Source organism: Rhinolophus hipposideros, assembly GCF_964194185.1.
Source record: "Rhinolophus hipposideros genome assembly, chromosome: 16".
NCBI lineage: Eukaryota > Metazoa > Chordata > Mammalia > Chiroptera > Rhinolophidae > Rhinolophus > Rhinolophus hipposideros.
The window spans coordinates 49,502,745-49,522,254 of NC_138062.1; the positions used below are offsets into that span (position 1 = coordinate 49,502,745).

General features: G+C 58.9%; 2 protein-coding genes across 2 annotated transcripts; one reads left to right on the forward strand and one right to left on the reverse strand.

The window, feature by feature from the left end:
• Positions 1-1,121: 1,121 nt before the first annotated feature.
• On the reverse strand, positions 1,122-10,576 carry ANO8 (anoctamin 8). Its single transcript, XM_081076781.1, is given in 19 exon segments — positions 1,122-1,798; positions 2,630-3,308; positions 4,009-4,119; positions 4,200-4,331; positions 4,452-4,643; positions 4,882-5,234; positions 5,237-5,693; positions 6,473-6,547; positions 6,629-6,684; positions 6,791-6,917; positions 7,033-7,185; positions 7,485-7,646; positions 7,733-7,860; positions 7,938-8,054; positions 8,651-8,747; positions 8,825-8,963; positions 9,144-9,276; positions 9,407-9,517; positions 10,263-10,576. Coding segments are annotated over 19 exon segments (3,702 nt in total). The 5' UTR covers positions 10,369-10,576; the 3' UTR covers positions 1,122-1,424.
• Positions 10,577-12,625: 2,049 nt separating this feature from the next.
• GTPBP3 (GTP binding protein 3, mitochondrial) lies at positions 12,626-16,122 on the forward strand. The gene is made up of 9 exons (XM_081076782.1): positions 12,626-12,772; positions 13,079-13,326; positions 13,429-13,515; positions 13,603-13,805; positions 13,972-14,044; positions 14,140-14,283; positions 14,467-14,632; positions 14,946-15,224; positions 15,396-16,122. Exons 1-9 carry the CDS (start codon positions 12,720-12,722, stop codon positions 15,619-15,621), a joined length of 1,479 nt encoding a protein of 492 aa, XP_080932908.1. The 5' UTR covers positions 12,626-12,719; the 3' UTR covers positions 15,622-16,122.
• Positions 16,123-19,510: the final 3,388 nt, after the last annotated feature.

A 19,510-nucleotide genomic window follows, 5' to 3' on the forward strand; every position in this document is an offset into this window, starting at 1 on the left:
CGTGGTTGTGCTGCGGCTCTCAGACTTGCTGAGAATGCCCAGTCCCAAGGGCTGGGCTGGCCCTGGGCAGGCACATGGCATTGCTGATGGTTAGTAACAGAACTGGCGGGACCAGCTTCAAAGCCACAGCAGAGCAGGAGCAGGCAGTACCTGTACCCTCGTCTTCCCAGCCCCCCATTGCATCCTGCCAATGTTAGCCACGGTGTGGGTGGGCAGGGCTCCTACAACCACGTCCAACCCACACCTCCCTGTGGACTTGGGTGCAGGTCCCGAAACTAGCCTCCACCCACTCCTGCCCTTGTGGCCCCCCCCGTACTCCTCTGCTCTCCCAAATACCTAACTGCCTTTCCACACCTCTGTGCCTTTGCACAGGCTGCTCTCCTGTCTTCAGTGAACCCCTGACTTTCAGAGTCTACTCCCCCCAGTGCCCCTTCTTCATACTTGCTACTCCGGCCCTGGGGCAGGGCCCCATCAGGCTCTGAGACTTTGGATGTGGACACATTTGAGGTTCGGAGAGAGGCCGCCTCCATCCCTGGTTACCCAGGGATGAGTCCCAGTAACTGGTCTGACAGCCACCCCACAGTAGGACATCCTAGTCACTCCCTAACACCACCCCCTCTGTCGGGGGATTCCCTGGAATCTCCCCTCAATTTTTCAATTTGGGCGCAAGGTGCCTTTCAATTTTCAGGCTGTAAGTTCTTGTCATGGCCCCTGGCTCCTCAGATGGCGGCCTGGGAGGCAGATGTGCCAGAAAATGCAGCTGAGAGGACTGTGTCACCCAGCAGGGCAGACGCTGACTCAGGCCCCAGGCCTGGCACCCAAACTGCTGAGTCCTTTCAGCACTTTGAGATTTCTTCCTTTGTCTAGGAGGCTGAAGACGCGGCCTGAGGCTATGCTGCTCCTCCCAGGGGACCCACGCCTGGAGTCGGTCCCCAAATCTGGGCCGTCTCAGAGGCCGCAGTCTGGAGTTTTCCATGGCCTCAAGACCCAGTTCTTAGGAGGAGGCACGAAGGTCACGCGACTGGAGGAGCACTCACCCAGGCCCACCAGGCCCCAAGAGCCAGCACCAACCTCTAGTCAGTGGGCCTTCTGAGCCCCATTTCCACTACTCCATCCTCGGGCACTGTTGAAATATACTTTTTATTGCATTTCTGCCGTTTTACAAAAATATGACAAAATAAATTAAAAACAAATAAATAATCGCTTATTCTGTGTTTTCTGTTTTTTTTTTTTTGGGGGGGGGGTGTTTCCTTTCATTTCCCCCATCCAGTCAAAGGAAAACGGCAGATAAGGATGCCCGGGCCCTTGCCTCTTGGGGGGCAGCCAATACTGGGCGACGGCTGGGCCAAAGCATTTCCTGGGTGGCGGCCGCCCCTCCTTGGCTGCTATTGCATGAGAACAGGAAGGCAGGGCGCCCGGCAGAGCTAGTGCCAGCCGCTGGGCCAGCAAACGGCCTGGGGGCTGGGGCTGGGGCTGGGGCTGGGGCTGGGCGAGGGCGCGGGGGGCTCGGAGGATGGCGGTAGCGGTGGAGGCGCTAGGCTGTAGAAGCTGGTATCCCCCGGCAGGGGCTGGGGGCCAGGCGGGGGCCCGGCCAGGGCACAGGGTGGGCACTCGGTGTCGGCGGTGGGAGCATGGCGGGGGGCGGCACCCTCACCCCCGCATCCCCATGGCCTGTCCCACTGCCAGCAGCCGGTGGGCGGCGTCGGGGGCCGGGGCAGCGGCGTCGGTGTTGATGGCGCGGGGCTCCGGCTGCGGTGGGTGCGAAGGGCAGGGGCGCCCACGAGGGCCAGCGCTGTCCCTGCGGAGGCGAGAGGGGCCGTTCCGGGGAATGCCGCCCCGCCGCCGATCCCGCTCGGGCCCTGCCCGCGCTCCCTCCCGGCTTCCAGGCACATCGGGGCCTTATTGCTCCTAATCAGTGTTGGGGTGAATACCCTGCCTAAGCACGGCACCCTTCCCTCTCCGGGAAGAGGCCAGTCTGAGGAAGTCCCTCTGATTTCAAACCTAAGTCCCTGGTCCTGCAGCTGCCATCTCTTGGGCTCCCTGGTAATGGGCAGCTGGACCCTTGGCTGGAGTTGGGACCAGTGAGGTGGGAGAGACTGGGGGTGAGGCCTGCACCTCTGCTCAGCACAAATTTGTGGGTGCAGCCTGAGACCGATCACCCCAAGCTCCTTAGTTGGGCAGCCCCAGCCTCAGGAAGGCTTCCTCCAACACTAGGCGGCAGGGTGAGGACTTGCATAGAGACGTGGGGGATCCAGTCCCCCCAGAGTGAGCTGGGTGAGGGGTCTCATGGGGGCAGGAGAGGCTGGGCCAGGTGGTGAAGGGGCCTCCCTCGTCTCTGCTGGCACCAGAGCTTGGTGGGCGGGGTGCCCTGGGAGGGCACCGGGACAGGGGGCTTTGGCATCCCTCCCTGGGGTGAGGAGGGTGAGGCACGGGGGCTCCAGGTGCTCGAGGGTCCTGGAGACTGAGCAGGCTTTGATGGAGGCTTCAGGTACCACGGACCCAGGTCCCCAACCAATACCAGAGACTGGGCCTCCTCTGTCCCCTTCAACCCCTCCCTGCAGGCCTGCCCACCCCACCAGACCCCCAAAGCCCAGCCCAGAGTCCCCACCCCCGAGTTAAAGCTTGTGACCTGAGCCTTCCTCTTCAGGCCGGGGGACGTCCGGCTCCTCAACCGCAGCCTCATCCGCCGGCCCACTGCACTGAGACCGGCCACTGGTGCTGCCACTGCCACCGCCGGGGGTCCCATCCAGCCGGGCCTGCCCGCCCGCCCCATTGGCCCCGGTCTCAGCCCGGGCCCCGCCAAAGGGGAAGAGCTTGCCGGCGTGGAAGGCCTTGGGCGGTGAGTGGCTGCGCTCAGGGTCTCGCCGGGTTTCCGGAGACTTGAGGAACTTGAAGCTGAGGAAGGCGGGCAGGCGGGTGTCACTGCCTGTAGGCGACTGGGCCTGGGGCAGCCGGGTGGCGGGGCTGGGCCCCGTGCCTGCCAGGGAGGACGCAGCCCCTGACGACAGGAACTTGCCCTGTAGTGGGATGATCTGCTTCAGCTTCATGACATTGTTGGGTGCCAGCAGAGACCCTGGGCGCTTGGGCCGCTCCGGCCCGTGGCCACCTGCCCCGCTGCCTTTGGCCTTGGCTGAGGCCTTATCCGGGGCAGTGGGGTCCAGCCCGGTGCCCTCCGCTCGCGCCTCCTCCCGGCCGCTGGTGTCCCGCTCCCGCCGGGCGTGATGTTCTGCGTGTCGCTGGCGCTCCTCCTCCTCCCGCCGCCGCCGCTGCTGCTGCTGGTAGCGGTGCTGGGCCTGGCGCTCATGTCTCTGTGGGCAGAGCAGGTTATTACTGGGACTGGGAAGACGGGATGTGAGCTCTCTGTGGGAGTGGGGAGAGAGCTAAACATTTATTGGGCATCAACTGTATCCCCAGACCCATGCTGGTGCTTTCTGAGAATGAAGAACAGAACAAACGTTTACTGGCCACCAACTCTGTCTCCAGCCACATGCCAGACACCGTTTTAGGAATTGGGAGAGTGTAAGCAAATATGGGGCTTTACCTGTTCCCTGCTTTCTGGAGAACCCATGAGAGACAGAGCTGTGACTGGCATAGACCAGAGTGCACACTGGCCAGTCCAGTAGCCACATGTGGCTTTGCCCATGCCAAGTGTGCATGGGCCACCTGTTGTGAGCGGCTCCACGGGCAGTGCAGACACAGGACATCTCCCTCCCCATGGAGAGCTCTGCGGCTTGGTGCTCATGAGCTAGTTGACCCACTCTGAAGCTTTCTGAGGAATGCAGCAAAGGCTGGGCTTCTAGGAAGCAGCAGCCATGTCCCTGAGTCGGAATGGGATGCCGCTGGGGCAACTGGCGGTGCCTGAATGTCCCGAGTGCCAGCCTGCTGCTGGATGTCTCTGGGATTCTGGAAGGGACTGGGCCTGTTTGGCTAAGGCCGTGGCAGCCAGCCAGGTGGAGGAGATGGCCCACCGAGTGGGGGGTAAACTGAGCCCCACCCCATGCCACATACCTTGAAAGCCTCCCGGCGCTGATACTCAAGCTTAGCCATCTCCTCAGCTACCCAGCCCGGGATGTCAGGGATGGCCACGTGGATAAGGTACTTGAGAAGCAGAGCGAAGTGCTGAGGTGACAGAGGAGGAGGCTGCAGGCTCAGGGATACCTGTTCACAGCCCAGCTCCCCCGCACAGCCGCCAGCCCCACCTCGAGCACCACCACGGACACGATGGCTGCCTCTGGGCTGAGCCAGGGGAATAGGCGCTGCAGCTGCCCGCACTGGCCAATGAGATAGCAGTTGACCACGATTGCCAGGACGCCCATGGCCTCCATCACCTTCTGCAAGAGGACATGGTGGGGCTCAGGTGGGGTCAGCCTTCCTCCCTGGGACTCATGCTCCTCCTCAGTGCACCCCGTCTCCCTGTGCGTCTCTGCTTGGAGCCCTTGGCCCTCCCACACCTGCCACTGGCCGATGCTTTCAACCCGCTGCCCAAAGGGCCGCTGCAGCCCCGTGCACAGCTTGAGGGCGTCGCTGCGGATCTCAATGAGGTTGTTGATCAGGGCGCACAGTGCAGCCAGGGGAAAGGCGGACGAGAAGAGCACGACGTAGCCAAACTGCACGAACATCTCCTGGTAGTCCTGGAATGTGTCCTGTGGGCATGTACCGGGGTGTGGCCTCGGGTCCTCCCTCCGACCAGGACACCTCCCCCTTAGAGTACCTTCCTCTGTGAAGCCCACCTCCCTTAGATTATCCAGAATGGACCCAAAGTCTCTCCCTCTGGCAGGCTCCTGATCACATCAAGGGCCCATGACCACCCGCACCCCCACCATCACACTGTGCGCCTGCCCCTCTGATGGCCCTGCCTCCTCCCTCAGATACCCGCCTCACCTCGTACTTCTTCATACAGCTCTCAAGCTCAGCCTGGGTGAGCTGGGGTGAGTGCTCCTCCTCGGGCGGGTCGATCCAAGAGGACCGGTTTTGCCGCCGCTGCCTCCGGGCTGAGTCGCCTGAGCCAGGCTCTGGCTCTGGTCCCCCATATGGCCCCTGGTCACGGCCCTCACCCCTGGGCCGGCGGAGTAGGACAGCTGGGGGCTCCCGCTCAGGGCTGCCAGAAGCCCCCTCCGCCTCATCGTCCTCCTCCGTCAGCGTGAACACACCGGGCTCCAGCCCCTTCTCCACCATTGTGGGGCTCCCCTCCTCCAGGAGGGCTTCCGGGCTTGGGCCAGGCCGATGTCGCCCAGCCCCCGCTCAGCGAAGCTGACCTTCTTCAGACGAAGCCCACAGTCCAGGAGGCCACCCTCCTCGCCCTCCTCCTCATCCTCCTCCTCCTCGTCTTCCTCGTCCTCATCCTCCTCTTCCTCCTCCTTGCCTCCCCGCAGCCTCTCCCCCACCTCCCCTCCCTCCCCTGCTGGCCGCTGCTCCTCTGTAGCCTCCTCCTCCTCCTCCTCAGGTGCCCCGCAGCCCCCGCTGAGACACCTGCGGCTCCCTCCACTACCGCTGCCACCACCCTCTTCGGCCTGGGCTTCAAGGCGGTGGGGTGCAGGGTGCCGGAGGCTGAGGAGGCCAAGCAGGGCCCGGGCCAGCTCCCAGGCGGCCTGCAGGCCAAGCTCGCCACGGCCCAGCCTCTGGTACAGGTGTGGCTGCAGGACCTCGCGAACGTTCTGGAGGAACTGGCGGGTGATCAGCAGAGTGGCCAGCATCTGGGGGCAGGAAGGGGGTGGAGAGAGGCCACGTGGGGAGCAGGCGGGGCCCTGGGCACCGGGACAGGCTGCTAGGAGGCGGCACCCGTCCTCCCAGAGCAAGTTTCCAGACACTCACTCTAAACCCAATTCCTAACTCCTCCCTTTTGGACGTCCCTAAACAGAGTCCCCAGCCTCTGCTTCTATCACCATTCACCTGCCACCAACCACAGCCCAGCCAGCCCCAGCGCTCCTAGCTAACCTTGCTGCAGGTTTGGAGCTGCCCTGCTTGCAGCACTGCCTAGGAGCTCAGCCAGTGCTTGGGACCTTGAGGGGCCCCTGCCACCTGCACCCCACCAGTGGAGCCCCAGCTCCTCACAGCATGCACCCTCGGCTTGGAGTGAGGCCCCCAGCACAGCCACACTGCCCGCCCCAGCGAAGCCCCTTGGGCTCGCCACCTGCCCATACTTTGGCCCGGGCGAGGCGCAGGAGGCCCCGGAGGGAGAGGAGGAGCAGGCGGAACCGCAGGGCCGCGAGCGGGACCAGCACCGCCCGAAGCTGCCGCTCGAGGCTCTGGGACAGGGACAGGACGAGCAGGAGCTGTGAAGGGACCGACGGACAGGTAGACGGACAGATGGGGGGTGAAAGGCAGAGAGAGGACACACGGATGGACGGACGGACAGAGAGGAGAAAAGGATGGAGGAGGGGGGGGAGGGGCTGGAGAGCCCATGGACCCCTTGGGCCAGGCCTGGCCCCCCGCTGGCCGCCGTGGGGAGCACTGCTTCAGGTCAGGGTCTCACCTCTTTCAGACGCTCCATGTCCTTGAGGTAGAAGCCAATGTAGAAGAGGCTCAGGTAGGAATTGACGAACTGGAACTGAGGGAAGCAGACGGGCGTTCACCCTGCCATCCCACCCCAGGACTCCCCACTGGGCCCCACCTGCTGGCCACCACTCACCAGGACGACCTTGATGATGAGGTGCTTTTCGTAGGCGCTTTCCAGCCGGTAATTCTCTGGGGGCCAAGGGAGTGAGTGAGAGTGCAGCCAGGCTCCCCATGGGCACTGGGGATCTTTCTCCCCACGGGCAGGGCAGCAGGGACCTCCCCCTGATGGGCATACCCATGTCGTTGAGCCAGATAGCAAGCTTCTTATAGCCCTCTGCACTTACGCTGACCAACAAGGCCAGCACGACCTTGGGCAGGAAGCGGGCAAGACGAGGCAGCCCTTTCACACTCAGCACCAGCTCCTGCAAGGGCAGGGAGTTCACAGGTCACCCCCAGCAGCTGACCTTGAGTCAGGCTGGACCTAGGTGGGTGGTTACCAAGTCAGGGCTGGGGCCAGGGCTGGGGGCTGGACGTCACCTGCAGTTGGAAGCAGCCGAGCATGAGCAGGAACACGCAGGCCAGGCAGGTGAGGCACAAAGGAACACTCACAAACAGCTGGAAGAACAGCCGCTTCCAGGGTGGATAGTAGAACTCCTCAGCCCTCGTCACAGGGCTGATGCGTCGCACGCCCTGGCAGAGGACAGGGGTCGGGCCCAGCATGAGGCTAAGGGGCTGCCCCTGCCCCACACACCCTTCCCACATCCTTCCCAATTTCCTTCCACTGTGCCTTTGCTTGCACAGTGCCCCCACCTGGTGCACCCTTCCCTGTCTCTCAAATCCAATTTCCCACCCCTCTCCTCTGAGACTGTAGAGCGCCCCCCCTTGGCACACCCTTTTTGATACTGCAGCTTGGTTTCACAGTTCCTGTCTTTGCTCCCTGCCTGCACCCCCATTTTCAGAGTCCTTGGACTTAGCATACCCCTACTTACCCTGAACTGGGGTCGTGGCTCTTCCACGGCTTCCCCAGGTGAATCCAGTGTCCCCCACTTGTAGGCTAGCTCCGCCCCCCTCCGTTTCCACTCCTCCAAGAATAGCGTCGACCAGACCACGTTGAACAGGGCAAAGACCACACAGGATACATCCCGGCTTGTCTGGAAGTGGTGGAGGAGGGCTTAGCTGTTGGCCAGGCTGGCCCAGGGAAGAGGGTGTCTCCAGCAACCCAGCCCCCGCCCAGCACCTGATCAGCCTCTGTGAAGGTATAGAGTACAGAGCCGAAGACAGCTGGGTACACCATTGCCGATGTGTAGAAGCCCAGCCAGGCAAAGTACATGGCAATCTTCACACCAAAGTAGTCACAGATTTCATCTGCCAGGGGGACAGGGGTTCCTGGTCAGCTCTGCCTGCCTCCTGGGATCCCTACCCACCCCTGGCCCAGGCCGCACCTAAAGGCTGGTTTTCACACACAGCCTGCACCCATGACTTCATGAGGCGGTTCAAGATGCGCTGCTCGTGTACCGGGAACACTTGCTGGATAATCCCACGGGCCGCCAGCTCAGGGACTGTTGGGGGACAAGAATGGGTAACCCCCTCCTGTGCCTGGCCTGGCCAGACTGCCTTGGCTAAAACCCAAGTCACAACTTTTTGTCTGCTCTTAAACCTGCAAAAGGTCTTCCCAGGGGACGAGTTCTGGGTGGATGGAATATCTGGTTCTCCTTCAGAATTTAAGAGGTGTGGGCACAGGCAGGGAAGGGTGCAAGAAACCTAGAAGGGTGGGGTCCCAGTAGGGAACCATGTTTTTAAGTAAAGCCATTGGCCTCAGTTCATTGCTCTGAATGTCTGAGGAATGGTACAAATTTGGTGTCAGAAGGTGAACTTGCAGACGCTGGTTTCCTGGAGGGGAAACTGAGGCTTAGGGCCGCCCAGCACAATATACATGGAGTGCTGTCCATGGTCCTGCCCCTTCCTTATCCCAGACTCAGAAAAGGTTCTCTTGAATCTGGCTCCTGGGGAATAAGCCCCACCCTTTGCTAAGGCCACGCCCATTCAGTTCATGGATCTGGTTCCAGGCCCCGCCCAACTCTTCACTAGCCCCTGATTGGTTGGATCTAGGCCCAACTCCCAACATGTGATTGGAGAGTTGGTACACCTCACTCACTAATTGGCTGGTCCTCCAGAAAGCGCACGTTGTGTAGCGCCTCACCCTGCTTGGCACGCAGATTCTGAAGCCAGAAGCGGATGATGCTCTGGCGCTCCTGCAGGGGACAGGGCGTGAGTATAGCAAGTAGCCGCCTGGGTGTTAGGAGTATGCACTGGGGCTGAGCTGGCGCACCTGGGAGGTGAAGAAGCGCAGCTCACTCTCCACATTTTCATAGATGAAGTCCTCCTCGCAGGAGAAGCCGCGGGTACCCCCGCCAAACTCAGCCTTCACTGCTTTGCGCAGACCCAGCTCGTCGGCCCCTCGGAGTAGGCTGCGGGAGGGCAGGGGAGGTGGGATCACGGGGAGACCCTGGCTCTCCATCCTGGACTAGGGATAGTGCAACTGGCGGCCGCCTGGGAGAAACACAGAGCGGCTGGACCTCGTAGTCGGCGCTTGGAAAGGTGGGGAGCTGGGCGGCAGGCTCAGAGAGAGGCCAGGGACAGGGACTTACCTCTCATACGTGGCGGTAACGAAGAAGGCATAGGCACGCGTGTGGCGGTGGTGGCGGACTTGCACAATGAGCTCGGGGATGCCCACGCGGATGTGGTTCAGCAGCCATAGCAGCGTGTGGTCATCCGTTGTGTCTGCCAAGGGGCACAGGGACTGATGGCTCTCGTCACAGAGGGTCCGAGGCCTCCTACAGACAGACTCCTACTCAGGGGAGCCCAGCTCAGGGGAGCCCTGTCTGGGCACTGGGCGGGTGGGCACAGGTACCTGGGAAAGTCATCAGCACGTCGCAGTTCTCCGTGGGCACAGTCTTCATCCATGCTTTGTGGGACACCAGGTATCGACCGGCTTGCAGGAGCCGCTTTCCAAAAAGCTTATCTGGGGGGCAGGCGGGACACCTGGGGTCAGGCCACTCCCTGGCCTCCAGCCCTTACCCCTGCTCACACACTCACCAGGGCTCCTGAGCACTCAGCCTGGCATGCAAGGCCCTGCGAGCTCTAGCCTTGGCTTGTTTCCTTCCCTTCACGTCCTTGCACCAGAGGGCCCTCCTTAGAAATGCCCTTCCCCCAGGCCCTCACTTACAAATCTTACTCATTCTTGAGGCCCAGCTCCGCCTCCAAAACCACAATGGATGGGGCGCTCACTCGCAGCCCTGAGCACTTCACCACAGTATGTCAGCGCATCCTCACAGCTGGGTGCGGTTCTTACCCCCATTTCACAGGTGGGGAAACAGAAGCCCAAAGCATTTAAGTCACGCGCCCAAGGTCACACAGCCAAGCTGGGATTCGAACCCAGGACTGTATGATTCTGTACCCTCTGCGGAGAGCAACTCTCAAGCGCATCCCTGCCCGGCCGCGATCCGGTAGCCCAAGGGGTGACGCGGCTCATCTAAGAGCCTGGGTTCTCGGAGGGGCGTGTCCGTGTCTCTGCTCTGGGACCCCCTAACCCCCGCTGCACCTTCCCGCCCGCGCTCGCAGGGTCGCAGCCGCAGTGTCGGGAGGAGCCTGCCCCTCCACTGGACTCCAGGACGGGGACAGCTGACCCCAATATCCCTTCTCGTTTAGCCGCCGCGAGCAGCCCAGGGCACCTGCAATCCTGACAGATCCAGCCGCCGCACACCTACCCAGAACTCCGGACGCCGGGGCTGCCGGCTCGCCCTCTGGCGGGGGCCTCTTGCCGCGCTCGCCCTCCAGGGACGTGCCCCCGGAGCCAGAGGCGGCTTCGGCCATGGCGAGGACAGGTCAGGGGCAGCGGGCGGCCGGGGCGCGGGGGGACCACGGGAGCATGGGGCGGGTGCAGTCGCGAAGCGCGCCGTAGGAGTAGACAAAGGCCGCACCCGCCCGCGCGGGCCGCCGTCCCCGCGTGCCCGAGCGCTGCTTCTCGTCCTCGCGCGCGCCGAACCTCGAGTCTCCAGCTGGGCCCTGCGCACGTCGCTCTGGGGTTCTCGACTCCGCCCGCGTTATTTTCTGGGTTTCGTTCTCGCCCGCCCACATCGGTTTCTGGTGCTCGTTCCCGCCCGCACCGAAAGTTCATTGCCCGGGTCTCCCTGCCCGCGCCGAATTCTGGGTCTCGTACCCGCACGCCCCGGATTCCCCGCCTGAGTTTCCTCTCTGAAAAGGCCCATTTGGAATTTGAGATGGGTGTGACTTGATTACAACTAGATGTGAGTGAGGAAGGCCTGGTCTGGGAAGATTCCGGGTGACGATGACTTTAACCACCACAGCTGGAATGTGAATAATTATAGCAGGTTCTGCGTCAGGGCTTTAGCATATGCTCTAGGACATTGCCAAGGACACCCTTCACCCCCTTTGTCCAGTTCAACCTGGCATCCTTCAGGATGTAACCTCAGAGAGGACCAGATAGAGTTGCCAATTTAGCAAATAAAAATACAGCCCTCCCAGTTAGATATTGTTACCTTAAAAATAAAAGTCCTTTCAAAGTGAGAAAAAGTGTTTATTTAAGATCAATAAAAACAGCTATTCGGGATGGACTGATTAGAGCAGAAGCCCAAATAATGTTTCAATTAGGAAGTAAAGGCAATGGGTATTTATAAGAAAGGGAAGGGGCACAATTACATCGACAGAAAGAAGGCATTTCTATTGGTGCAGGTAACATAACATACTGATGTTAATGCTAAACAATGTTTTAAATTTTCAGTCCAGTGGTCATAATATCTGCTTTCTTGTTACCTGTGCAAACAGTTCTTTGGGAAACAAGTTTGCTTAGGCCCAGTCTAAAGGTTGTTGTACCCTGTTTTAACGTCCCAAAGATTTGAGGCTTAAGACGTACAGGCAGTTCTTCCGAGATGGCAGCTCTGGCTCCATGTTAAAGTGGCTCCGTTTATATTATTTTTTACAAATATGAATTTTAGATAAACGAAGAAATTTTTAGTATGTTCCAAATATTATATGGGACACAACGTTATTCACTGTTTATTCGAAATTCACATTTAATGGGCATCCTGTATTTTGCGTGTAACCTGAACACCTGCCCATCCTGAGACGCCTCCTCCATTAAAGCCGAGTCAGGGCAGGGGTGCGGTCATAGGCGCTTGATGTATACTTGTGACAAATGCAGCAACTCGGAGACGGCGAATGTCATTGCTCCGCCCTGTTCTACAAATTTAAAAGTTGAGCAGAGCCGGGCAGTGGGGGGAATCAGAACTCTAGCCCGTCCAACAGATTCTTCCCAAAGTGCAAGTGAGCCGCCCGCCCGCTCCGTCCAAGAACCAGAGAATTGGCCATGCGAAAGCGCCCCTGAGACCCCGCCCAGGCAGTGCCTGGAATTCCACCCTCAACGCTTTATTCCGCCTAGATCCTGCGCTCTCCTGGGTTACCCTGAAAGTAATGTCCTAGACTCCCCTTTTTTTGGGGGGGGGGATGGCAGAGACAGACGACATTCAGCTTTGCAGGTGCAGACCTAGGCCAGGGAGGCACAGAGGGAAGAGAGGGCTGTGCTGAGGGTTCCAGGAAGGGTTTCTGGCGGAGGGGACCTTGAGGCCCTGAGGATGAATTTGTCAAGTGAGGAAGGGTATTCGAGGCCGAGGAAACGGCGGAAGGGAAAGCTGGTGAGGGGCGAAAACCTGGACTGTTCCGGGAAAACAAGAAGGCATCTTCCCAGACGTTTGGAGAAGATTTTCCCAGCGCCACTGTGTGGGTTCTGCGGAACTCATCCCTCTGAGCCACTGAGATGCTTTTCCTTCGCGTAAGGCTACGGATGACTAGATCAGTGAACTCTCGCCTCACTGTAATTCCCACCGCCCAGTGCCTGTATTCCTTCTGCTCTTCGTTTCCCGTATCTCGGATCCCGACAGCTCTAGGATCCTAAAAATTCAGTCTCGTGTTGCCAGGGGGTACGCTATTCCGGGGCTTCCCCGCGTGCAGTCCCCTGCCTCTGTCCCTGGACACAGCCAATAGAAACGAAGATCTTCAGTGGGTGGGCGGTACGTCTTTTGGGGGCCCAATGGTAGTCGAGAATCGTTGAGCACTTTGCCAGTCACGCTGCGGAGTAGGCGGGGCCTCCTGCCTGGACTTGAAGCCTCCCAGGAAGGGTGCGCGGGCGAGCGGCTGGCGGGGAACCCATGTGGCGGTTGCTCTTGACCCTGGTAGCCCGGGCGGCTCGTGGGCCTCTCAGGTGGGGTGACCCGGGAAAGGGCTGTGACAGCGTGGGGCGCTTCTTGGGCCCCAAATCCTCTCTCTGGGACCTGGGGGCCTAGTTCCCTGCGGCAGGGCCACCTTTCTAGTTCTTCCAAGCCCCAGTCTCTTCATTCCCCCCGCCTCAGAACCCACATATAGGTTATCTGGCCTCAGTCCTCAATCCAGTCACCCTCTGGCCTCAGGGCCTCCAGTTGGGGTCATTTCTCGACTATCGAACCCTCTCTCCACCTGCCACTCTGCAGCAGAGCCTCCCAGACGCACTGACTCTCCTCTCCTGTCCCAGACCGTGCACGCGCCAGGGCAGCGGCACCCCGGTCCCCGGATCCGGGGCCACCATTTTCGCGCTGAGTTCCGGCCACGGCCGCTGCGGCATCGCTGTGATTCGGACCAGCGGCCCCGCCAGCGGCCACGCCCTCCGAAGCCTCACGGCGCCCCGGGACTTGCCCCAGGCTCGCAGGGCCTGCCTGCGCCTGCTCAGCGACCCCCGCTCCGGGGAGCCGTTGGACCGCGCGCTAGTGCTGTGGTTCCCAGGTGAGGGGCTCCAGATCCTGAACCTCCTGTAGCGCCCGTGACTCAGTTGACCCTCCCAAGCGTTTGCCCAGACTATGCCCTCTTGACTCCTCGCCACATCAGGTCCCCAGAGTTTCACGGGTGAGGACTGCGCCGAGTTCCACGTGCATGGAGGCCCGGCCGTGGTGAGTGGCGTCCTGCAGGCCCTGGGTGAGTCTGCAGCCTTGAGTTAGAGGTCTGGTTCTACCGGGGGCCTGCGTGGGGGCCAGGTGCTCAGTACTTGGGACCGTCCCCCAGGCAGGGTGCCAGGGCTGCGGCCAGCGGAGGCAGGCGAGTTCACCAGGCGGGCTTTCGCCCACGGGAAGCTGAGCCTGACTGAAGTGGAGGGGCTGGCAGATCTGATCCATGCGGAAACTGAGGCACAGCGGCGGCAGGCCCTGAGGCAGCTGGACGGGGAACTGGGTCACCTCTGCCGGGGCTGGGCGGACACCCTCGCTAAGGCAAGGCTCCATTTGCACGGTCTCTGTCTCAGAGACCCCACCTGTCCGTCCCCTGTGTGAAAGCTGGTCTGTGAGCCTCCAATCAGACCCTTAGGTCGGGCTGGACCTGGGCAAATTGGGGGGCTGGGTTCCTGGGTGATCACAGTACCTACCACTCCTCCCCTAGGCTCTGGCCCATGTGGAGGCCTATATTGACTTTGGGGAGGATGACAACCTGGAGGAGGGCGTCCTGGAACGAGGTGGGTCCACCTGGGGGTGGGGGGATGGGGACATCTGGCATCTCAGCCCCCAGGAGACCCCTCACTCCCTCCCCTCTTCTTTCCTCCATCCACAGCTGACAGCCAAGTGCGGGAGCTGGAGGTGGCACTGGGCTCACATCTTCGAGATGCCAGGCGTGGGCAGAGGCTCCGCTCAGGGGCTCACGTGGTGGTCGCGGGACCCCCCAACGCCGGCAAGAGCAGCCTAGTGAACCTGCTCAGTGCGTGGGAGGTGGGCAGGGGGTGGGGCTGGAGCAGGGGCCGGTGGAACTGAGCTACTCAGATGTGGGGAATGGGTTAGGGAGTTAGAAAGCTCTGTTCAGTCAGGGGCATGAGCTTGGGGGAGGTGCTCCCTCCCCTTTACTGACCTCCGCCCCTTTCTCTGACCCTCTCCCCCTTTTCAGGCCGGAAACCTGTGTCCATCGTGTCCCCAGAGCCGGGGACCACCCGAGATGTGTTGGAGACCCCTGTGGACCTGGCCGGGTTCCCGGCACTCCTGAGCGACACCGCAGGGTTGCGGGAGGGCATGGGGCCAGTGGAGCAGGAGGGTGTGCGGCGTGCCCGCGAGAGGTGGGTGAAGTGGGTGGGTGGTGGGAGGATGAAATGAGTGGGGCCTTCCTCTCCCTTTCTACCTGTTGCATTTGTTTTTCTTTCTGAATCAGAAGATTGAGTGGGAACTCGGTGATTTGGGTAGGGCGGCCTTTAGATTTTGGCCTCTGCCCAAATGTTCTGCCCCACCTCTCACGCTCTGCCCCGCCCCTCACGCAGTGCTCCGCCCCCAGCGCTCTGCTTGGCCGGCTCTCTCTCCATTCTGCCCAGTGCCCTTAATTGCTGGGGTCAATTCTGGGGTCACTGCTCAGTTGCTTCTCCCTGCTCCCCCCAGGCTGGAGCAGGCTGACCTCATCCTTGCGGTGCTGGACGCCTCTGACCTAGCCTCTCCATCCAGTTGCAACTTCCTGGACGAGGTTGTCAACCCCGCCGCAGGCCGGAGCCCCGATGGAAACAGCCAACGTCTCGTGTTGGTGCTAAACAAGTCAGACCTGCTGCCCCCTGGGGGCCCAGACCCAAGTCCTGGCCTGCCCCCTCACCTGCTGCTGTCCTGCCTGACGGGGGAAGGGCTGGACGACCTCCTGGAGGCGCTGCGGAAGGAGCTGGCTGCAGTGTGAGCCTCCCCACAACCTCCCTCTAAACAGGTTCACGTGAGGGCTGAGTCACTGGCTCTGGGCACATACTTGTCCACAGGCTCAATTTCTATATCTGCAGAATGGGTATGATTATCCTCTGAGTGGTGGTTGCAAAGGTTAAGAGAGACCATGTTCTTTGTCATTTCTAGGTGTGGAGATCCGTCCACAGGCCCACCACTTCTGACGCGGGCAAGGCACCAGCATCACCTCCAGGGCTGCCTGGATGCCCTCGGCCATTACAAGCAAGCTAAAGACGTATCCCTGGCAGCCGAGGCACTGCGGGTCGCCCGGGGGCACCTGGCCCACCTCACCAGTGGAGGGGGCACCGAGGAGATCCTGGACATTATCTTCCGGGACTTCTGTGTGGGCAAGTGAGGGGACTGCTGAAGCTCAGACCAGGCTGGGTGGAAGCCCAGAAGCCTGGGAGACATCTGGGAGCAGCTTAAGCCAAGTGAGATTCTTATCTCCTCTGGGAAGAACTTGACCCCAAAACAGTGAGTGAACGCCCTGCTGCTGGGGGTGACCAAGCTCTAGCTGGACAGATTGCCTTGCAGGAACTTGCTGGAAGTTCAGGCCCTGGAGTGGAGCTGAACAGAGATCCCTTTGGGCGCCTTATGCTAGGGGAGTAGCAATGGAGGGTTGGGAGGGAGGTAGGAGGGTCTCAGGGGTCTTTGTTTAATAGTTTTTCTTTTATTTTGCAAATTCCAAAGGAATATAAAAACTCAGGTGATCCAGAAATATTTAAATGTAGAAATCTCCCTCCCCCCACCACCCACCACTCGGGTCATGGTTTAACTTGTGTCCTTCTAGAACTTTCTCAGAGTGTTGGCATACTTGTGGATACACCCGTAAAATACCTGTCTTGTATTTTCTATATACATCGTGTGTTTAGTGCTCATTCCTTTTTCAGTGTTAATCTCAAAACTTTGCGTCTTATATCTTAAAAGTGACTTACAAAATCACGGAGCCCTACTCTCTTTCCAAACTTGGTCTTCATTGATACATTCATTCACTCAGTGAATATTTATTAAGCACCCTCTATGGGCTAGAATTGTACACGTCATTTTACTGGATTTTCATACCAGCACAATGTGGTGGGCATTTTGTTACAGTTCTACGGATGAGGAAACAGGATCAGAGTTGTAGTTGGTTGATGAAGGTCCCTAGCTTTGGGATTTGCACATAGGTCTGTTTAATTTGAATTCACTGTGGGCCTTCTGTGCAACCAGCCAAGTGCAGGGTGCTCGGGATATGGATGGGAACAAGCAGCCATCACCCCTGCCTTTGTTAGAGGCACAGCTCCTTCCAGTGAGGTCTGATGGCTGCTGTGCAAACTTACAATGAGGGGACCTGACCTGGTCAGGGACTTGGCTGGCTGCCCTGCAAAGGTGGCGTTTGCACTGATATCTGAATGGTGAGAAGGCGGAAACCAGATAGAGAAGGCTTGTGAGAGTGTCCCAGGCAGACGGCACGGCTTATGCAAAGGTCCCGAGGTGGGAGCATCACGTTATGATCAAGGAAGAGCAAGGTGGCCAGTGTGTCTGGAGCAGAGGGAGTGAAGGGAAGAGAGGAGGGAGGTGAGCTCAAGGAGAGGAAGGGCCAGATTATAGCGAGGCCTTTGATTTTGATCTATGGGGGGGCCTGCTATAGTGGTGATGAACCAGCAGAGGGCGCCTTGCTCTAACAAAGAAGATTCCTTTCCATCAGCGCTCCAGTCCCTTAGGGTCCCAGGGATCCAGGCTTCCTCACCCACCTGGCAGCTTATGAATGGTCAACTTCCCTTGCCAGAGGCGGAAACTGAGTCCTAAATAGGGTCAGGATCTTTTCCAGAATCAGAAAAAGGTCTCCACCTCCAGTGGTTGAATACATAAGCTCTTGGGTTCCAGGGGACACTTGAGCAGAGGCAGGGTGGTGTCCAGGGCTCATGAAGGGTATGAAAGGGTCTTCAGGAGACACCCACCACCCAACTAAAGGGGACCCCCAACTTCGGGTCTGCACAGACTTTACTGCAATATGTCACTATTGGTTGATTTCTTTGCTTATTCAACAGCTGTGGTTGCCCCTGAGGGGTGGGTTCCTGGAGGGAAAAGGTCACTCTTCTAGATGAGTCCATGGATATTACTACTATGCCCATTTTGCAGAAAAGCAAACTGATGTTCAGAGAAGAAAAGCAATATTGAGGGTCTAGTGGAGGTGGGTGTCCAGATATCATAGCATGGGGAGGGTCCAGAGAGCTCCCAGGACTGGTGAGCAGGGTCTGGGTGGGGAGGGAGACTCTTGGGTCAGGATGCCTGGGCCTCCACCTACCTCCCCCTGGACACTGGCACATGGCTGGACCGAGGTCCTTGGCTACAGTCCTTTTTTTCCAAGAAGGGTGAGGCAGTTTGTGGGAAGCAGCCATGGGGGTTATTTATAGAGGTCACAGGAAATCTTCAGAGTCAGAACCTCACCCAGTGGCTGGACTACGTAGGGTTAGGGAGAGGGTTTGCCAATTGCTCCCAACTGGTACTCAGTCCCCGTCTATTCTCTGCCCCCAGGGGAGCCACCAAGCCTGGGTGAGTCAGAGCTACAAGATCAGGGCCCGAAAGAGGGATGGGGCTGGGGAGGCCCCCAGGGGGAACAAGGGCTAGACCTTGGGTCATCCAGGAGGGCTGCCTGGAGGAGGGATCTCTAGGGCTGGGCCTTGAAGGAAGAATTTATCGGGCAAGAAAAAGGTATTTTAGTCTGAGGGCACAGCCCAAATTAAAATAGAGAGCCTGTGAGTCTTAAAAAAAAAAAAAAAAAAAAAAGCTGGTGAGTCTTTAGTCAGAGAATTAAACATCCAAGACAACTGAAGGCCATGGCGGCCCTGTGCATGGGGGGAGGAAGTACAAGAGAGACAGGAAAATGGACTGTGCCCAGGGTAATGAGGAGCCATGAAGGGTGTGTGACAGAGAGGGACGTGGTCGGATCCTGTGATGGAAAGATCCCTCTGGGCCAGTATGGGGGCCATATTGGAAGCAGAGGCTGAGGTCTAGGTGTTAGAGGACTGGACCAGGGCTGCGCATAGGGACTACTTGGAGGGATGACATCCTGGGATGCTCTGGATGAGAGAGACGAACCAAAAGTTACAGACCTGTGCCCATTTCTCAGATGAGAAAATGGAGGCTGAGATGGACTGAGCCAAGATTTGAACCCAAAGATGTCTGGCTCCAGAACCCAAACTCGGCTTCCTGTGGTTGCTGGGACTGGCCAGCGTCTGTGTTTTCTCTAGGACTTAAGGCTGCTCAGCAGTATACTTAGGGTCAGGGACGTTCCCGCTTCCTTGGGTCCTCCAGACTGGCCCCTCTGGGCAGCCTGGCCTTACTGACCCCCCTGCCCTGGCTTGGCGGGGCCCCAGCCAAGTGTTTCCTGCAGCAGCTGTCTCTCACCCCGTGTTTCCTTATCCAGGAAGTATCGCTCCTTTGTCCCTCCAGACTTGCCTGCCCGAAGCTTGTGTTGCCAACCTCATCCTCATGATTCATCCCTCTCCCAAGGGATGGGCTGGAAGGGAATCAAGGGTAAGGGTTGGGGGTGGGGGGACAGGCTGAAATTCTAGATCACAATTTTTAGGTTTTTCAGTCCGTGGCTTTTTTTTTTTTTTCTGGAGTTTTCAGGGATAAAGTCCCAGGAGCAGGGTGACCGAGTCAAAGAGTTAGTGCATCTTTACTTCTATTAAATATCACCAAACTAATTTCCAGAAGGGCCATAATGACATCTTAATTTCTACCAGTCCTGTAGGAAAATGCTCTTTTTTCTACATCTTCACCAGCAGCAGGTATAACGGCTTTTGAACTTTTCCCTCCCTGCTGGGTACCCCCTGCTGGGTACAATGTGATTTCCCTGTGTGCCTCTAATGTGCTTTTCCCCTGCTACCTGCTAAGTTAGTGATGAGGGTTGAAATGCTCCAAAACTGGATGCAGGTGCCCTTTCTGACATCCTATCTCGCCGCAAACAACAAAATAAAACAAATGAGCTGAGACTTTTGTGATGTTGTTCCTGGAATAATTTTGGCGAGGAGGAGTTCCTGCAATTCACGACAGGCCGTGGTAACCTCAGCAATTGTTGACCTGGGGGAATCTTTGCAAATCCAGAAAAATGCAAGCTACAAATGGATAATTTGCTTTTTAAGAAACTGCCTTGTAAATATCTGCTGTGTTACGGGAACAAGAAATCGACAACTATGCCGTCTCTTCCTACGTGGAGATGCCGAGAGATGGGGGAAGCTGGTGTCCCCCATTTGTTC

Excerpts from the sequence above, each read along its gene's own strand:
- GTPBP3 (XM_081076782.1), top strand. The coding sequence starts at position 12,720 with ATGTGGCGGTTGCTCTTGACCCTGGTAGCCCGGGCGGCTCGTGGGCCT. Across the intron at positions 13,806-13,971 it reads GGGCGGACACCCTCGCTAAG|GCTCTGGCCCATGTGGAGGC; the intron begins GCAAGGCTCCAT and ends CTCCTCCCCTAG. Across the intron at positions 15,225-15,395 it reads CGGAAGGAGCTGGCTGCAGT|GTGTGGAGATCCGTCCACAG; the intron begins GTGAGCCTCCCC and ends TGTCATTTCTAG.